At 46.8% G+C, this 5,576-nt stretch overlaps 1 protein-coding gene across 1 annotated transcript in view; it reads left to right on the top strand.

The window, feature by feature from the left end:
• The first annotated feature begins 1,992 nt into the window (after positions 1–1,992).
• DKK3 (dickkopf WNT signaling pathway inhibitor 3) overlaps positions 1,993–5,576 on the top strand; it is a 14,392-nt gene continuing 10,808 nt past the window's right edge. Inside the window, exons 1-3 of the mRNA XM_019006989.2 lie at positions 1,993–2,322; positions 3,549–3,686; positions 4,189–4,272. Of these exons, the coding sequence (XP_018862534.1) occupies positions 2,161–2,322; positions 3,549–3,686; positions 4,189–4,272 (384 nt within the window). The 5' untranslated portion in view covers positions 1,993–2,160. The remainder of the gene's footprint in view (positions 2,323–3,548; positions 3,687–4,188; positions 4,273–5,576) is intronic.

Genomic DNA, 5,576 nt, shown 5'->3' with positions numbered 1-5,576 from the left:
ATAATATAATATAATATAATATAATATAATATAATATAATATAATATAATATAATATAATATACCATGTCTAAATGAGTGAACAATGTGTGGGAAAATGTAAATGTGAGCTGCACAGTCCCCACCCTGGTGCTCTCAGGTCCTTTGTCTCCAGGCTCACCCAAGCAGGAGGTGATTTCCATTCTCCAGGATCACTGATTCAGATGATGCCTTTGACAAGAGCATATTCCCTGTGCCAGGGGCCTGGCTTTGCCTCAAATCCACCTCAAGGGTCTTGTACTGACACTGATCTAATCTTACAAATTCCTCTTATGTGATAGCCCTGAAATGTGCTTTTTCTAGCTATGTGTGTACATATTCTAAGATTATTCTGCCTCATTATGTTCTCTCTAAATTGATAAATTAAGGCCTAAGAATAAATGATATCTCAGCAGAAAGATCACATGGGTTTTGGTGTGATGTTTGGTTTTTGTGCTATGAATGAGATGCTTTTTAACTGTGGTACTTTGCCTCAGAAAAAGTTCAGCTCTCTGGGCTGCACTTCACCTATAAAAATTTGTTAGAATTCCCCGACATCCTTTACCTGACATTGTTTTGGACAAGACTTTGCTCCAGTCCAACGTAAGAACCAACTAATCATTGTTTGCTTTCATACAGAAGCAGTATTTTCAATAGACAGGACTTTTTTCCCCTCACTGTAAAGAAACAGTAGAGAGAGCCTGATTACAAGGGTTCCTTTATATTAAATGCAAATGAGTTTGTTGATTTTTGCTTTCTGGTGTGGGTTTTTTGTTTTTATTAATTTTGGTTTTTTTACTGAAGGGGTTGTCTCTGTTGCTTTAATCATGCAAGACAAAAACAGTAGAACAAATGACCAGAAGAGGTGATCAATGCTAGAAACTCCTTCTGATCCTCATTTATTCTGTTTAGAGTGTAAGCCCCTCTGGAATTGATGGGAATTTGGTTTGAGGCCCAAATTCACAAAGATATTATGAAGGAGTATCCAGCTTCTTGTCCATTTCCTGGAGTCTGGCAATCTTTGGGAATTTGGGCCTCCAGCATTTCTTTTAAAGTCTTCTTTGAACCTGCAGTGAAATCCTTGGGGTACAGCACAAGGAGGAAAAACCATGTGGAAACTGGGGAAGACACACACAGATAACAAAAGGATGATGTTGCCCGAATATTTTCTAGAGGAATTCGAAGGGAATCATCAGTCAGTGGGGTGCTGGGCAGGCAGCTGCAGGTCGGGTCCCCCTCTGAGCCCAGAGCATCTTTTGAGAGCCTTCTCTGGCAAGCAAAGCACGATGGAGGTTCCACACAGCTCCCACCGCCCTCTTCCATCCAACCTGTCCCGAACACCGAGAGAACGAAGGGCTCGGCTCTGAACGGGAAACTCGCACTGCTCCTTTCTCTCAGCATGTCCTCCTGTCGCTCAGAATCTCCTCCTCTTCTCTCAGCATCTCCCTGTTCTCATAGCATCCCCCCCTTCTCTCAGCATCCCCCCCTTCTCTCAGCATCTCCTCCTGGTCTCTCAGCATCTCCCTCTTCTCTTTCTCTCAGCATCTCCCTGTTCTCATAGCATCTCCCCGGTCTCTCAGCATCGCCCCCTTCTCTCAGCATCTCCCCGGTCTCTCAGCATCTCCCTCTTCTCCCAGCATCTCCCCGGTCTCTCAGCATCTCCCTCTTCTCCCAGCATCTCCCCGGTCTCTCAGCATCTCCCCGGTCTCTCAGCATCTCCCCGGTCTCTCAGCATCTCCCCGGTCTCTCAGCATCTCCCCGGTTTCTCAGCATCTCTCCCGGTCTCTCAGCATCTCCTCCCCGCTCTCGGGGCGGGGGCTCCGGCGGGGCTGCGGCTCCTCCCGCTCCGCTCCGCCCCGACCGCCGGCGCTGAGCGTGGGGCCGGCAGAGGGGCCAGCGGGGCCAGCGGGGCCAGAGGAGCCGGGAGGAGCCGGGAGGAGCCGGGAGGAGCCGGGAGGAGAGGAGGAAGGGCCAGAGGAGAGGCAGCAGGCCCGGCAGCAGCAGAGGAAAGCCCGGCAGGAGCAGCATCAGCCCCGGCAGCAGCAGAGGAAGACCCGGCAGGAGCAGAAGAAGGGCCAGAGGAGCAGAAGAAGGGCCAGAGGAGCAGAAGAAGGGCCAGAGGAGCAGCAGCAGGCCCAGAGGGATGCATTTCCCGGCGGCACAGGCAGCCCTGCTGCTGCTGCTGCTCCCGGGCTCGCTGCCGGCCCCGGGCGCAGGGAGAGCCGCCAGCCTCGGGGAGATGCTGCGGGAGGTGGAGGCGCTGATGGAGGACACCCAGCACAAGCTCCGCAATGCCGTGCAGGAGGTGAGGGGCTCGGGGCTCTCTCCCCAGGGTCTCCCCGCTCGTTCCCCGAGCGCTCCGGGACAGACGGACAGGGATCGGGGCTGTCCCCAGCCGGGGCTCAGGGCTCCCAGTGCCCCCAAACCCGCCCAAAAGCGGCTTGCTCGTGATGGAATTGCGTGTGCTGATCTCAAATTGCTGGCCCGGAATCTCACGGGAACTGAGACCAAAGCCAGGGTCTCGTATGGCTGTCAAAACACCCTGTCCCTGCACTCCCCTTCTTGTCTGCTTTTTATTCCCGTTTCTGCTGAGAATCTTCCTTCCAAGTTCTCTTTTCCTCTCCTTCAAAAATACTTAGTCTACAAAACCCTTTCACTGGCAGCCTGCTGGAGAAACAGACCTTGGTGTGCTATAATGAGATAATTTCTGAACTTCTGCTGTCATCTGGAACCTACCTGTGTCATCCTCTTCATTTGGACTGCAGACACATTGGAATAAACCATTCCTCACAATGCTGCTTAGGGATGGAATCACAATTCCTGCCGGTTTTACTCTACACTCAGTGCTGGATTGAGGAAAGCTCTGTGTGCAGCACAAGGCGTGGATTGTTTGAGCAGTCTTAGGAGATAAATGGTTTGTGCTTAGAAAGGTTTGCAGCTGCTGCTTAAAACAAACAGACACGCCAAAAGGAGAGGTTTTGTCTCGGGAAAAATCCTGTTGTTCATCCTGGTTGAGCTGGTGGCCTCCCAGCTCTGTCCCAAATAAAGGACACGGTTTGTTCTGTGTTTCCAGGACTCACACCCTTCCTCACCCCACAGGGACAGCAGAGGATGAAATTCTGGATATGTGCACCCCCCTCATCTTTAGGGCTGCCCCTGTTGGCCTCAGGGGATTTTGTTTCTGTCCCTTGCCGGGATATTTTTGTTTCTCTTGCCGGGATATTTCCCCTCCTGTGCCAGAATGGAAGGTGTGCCTGAGGCTGTCAGTGGTTTTCTGTGAGGAACAGAGCTCTGGGCTCTCCTCTGACACCGATACCAAAGCTGCCAGTCCTGCACCCTTCCCTCCCTGCCAGGGACTGACTTTGGCTTCAGCAGCCCAAGGGTTGAGCTCAGCCCTGTTTGTGTGGCCCATTAAAAGCTGCTCTGGGCAGGGTTTGGCACTGGGGGCTGCACAAGAAGTGTGGCTTGCTCTCTTTTGTGATATTTCTGCTAATTTTCAGTTGTTTGGTTGTTTTTATTTTAATTTGGCAGATGGAAGCTGAGGAGGAAGGGGCAAAAAAGCTGTCAGAAGTCAGATTTGAAGATTTACCTCCCAATTACCATAACGAGTCCAGCACAGAAACCAGAGTGGGCAACAGAACTGTTCAGACTCATCAGGAAATTGATAAGGTATGAGAAAATATATGTACATGTTATATCATGTACAAACATGGTGAGCTCTCCATTCTCACACACCTTCTCTTCAGAGAAACAACCCAGTTTTACATGTTTATTCACAAGGTAATTTGGAGTGTAAGATTTCCTGGTGATGGTTACTCTGGGGTTTGATTGTATCTTCTGGGCTTGACTAGTGTCCAGGAGAGCTGTCATGAGAGGTTAGAGTGGAATAATAATTTATTTTGGATAAAGGGGGACTGAGCTGCAGCTGTTACATGGGAATGAAACCCCAACCTTCTCCTGCTCAGCTGGATCCTTTGCAGTGCCATTTTAAACAGACAAGGAGACAGCTCTGTCATCCACTTTCCCCCTCAGATTGGGGTTAATAAGGGTGGCAGCAAAATGGGAGAAAAGAGGAGGTGGGAGTGGGTTAATTATTGCAGGATTTAGGACTGAGAGTAACAAAGGACTAATAAAAACTGAAGTTTGATGTTTTGTTCTTTCCCTGTATCAGGTCACAGATAACAAAACTGGATCAACAGTTTTTTCTGAGACAGTTATTACATCCATAAGAGATGGAGAAAACAAAAGGAACCATGTAAGTAAACACATTTATTTCCTTTGGAAGACCAAACAAATACTTTGGGTTCCCTGTTCAGAAAAATGTGTCAGAGTTCACCAATAACATTTTGGAATGTTCTGAAACACACACAACCATTGGGGTAAGCAAATGTTTGTGTTTTTAAATTAGTTTAATTTAGGAATGCTGTGACTTGGAAACAGAGTTAATGCACATGTTTGAATATTCAATTTGTCTGTCAGATATAAATGTTTAATAGCAAAGATAGTTACACAGCCCTTCCCAGGGAGTGTGGATAAATCCTTACCACAACACTGAGCTTGTCTTCCATTAGAAAAAAAACACTTTATGGATTTTAACAGTTGAAATAACCCCAAATCATTTATTTTTGAGGAATCTTTGGAACAACATCTGGCTCTATTTGCTTTCCAGCCTAACTCAGTGATGGACAGCTGGCCATGAAATGTCACTTTGAGGAGAAGGGAGGGAGATGGGACAATGAATCCCCCTCCCCTCAAAATATGGTTGTTTAAGGACTCCCAAAGGAGTTTAAAGGCTCAAGAATATTCTTTACCTGAGTCTTGCAAGCACAGGAACATTTGCTCAATGTCAGTGGTCACATGAGAAATTCAGCACTACTTTAAAAAATTGGCTTTTCCTTGGTTGTAGTCTCACTAAAATGGTTCTTTTTTGTGCTCTAAGACTGGGCTTGCCAGGTTTCCTCTGATAGCTGGCTTCATCTGACTAATAGTTTGTGGTTTGATTTACTTCAACACACCCTGGCTTTCTTCAGAGAAACTTACCTCCAGTTCTTTCACAGAAGCAGCTCTGTAGCTATTCCATAAATATCATTATGGAAATTATTTTATAAATATAATGATGGAAAAATGATGTCAGTAGTTCCCATTTATAGTGGGCACAGAACCTGAAATTAGTGCCTCTTTTCTAAAGCTTTCCCTCTCACAGCTCATGTTTCTATACTGCTATTTCAATTTGAAAATGGCAAGTAGCAAAATACAGCACACACAAGCAACTTTACTTCTTTTTTTCCTACTATTTGGCAAAGCTTGTAGCTTAAGTGAACACCCAAGGTATAAAAATAAATTGTAACTATTCTAAATACACCATTTTTCTCATTATCCTGAGGCATTTGCCAGGAATGTCTTTGGTTTTGTTTCTTTGGGGTTTTTTGAGTGTTTCATTGGAGTCAGCTCCTTGAAGCTGTGGGTGATATTTTATTTATTCTCTCTTTTGACATGGAGACCAACTGCATGGGGTCTGAGAGAACCTGATCAGTGATGGGATGTGATCAGTGACAGGAT

Source organism: Parus major, chromosome 5 (genome assembly GCF_001522545.3).
Source record: "Parus major isolate Abel chromosome 5, Parus_major1.1, whole genome shotgun sequence".
In the NCBI taxonomy this organism is placed as follows: domain Eukaryota; kingdom Metazoa; phylum Chordata; class Aves; order Passeriformes; family Paridae; genus Parus; species Parus major.
The sequence above is the reverse complement of the archived record's forward strand: the minus strand, read 5'-3'. Positions and strand labels throughout refer to the sequence as shown.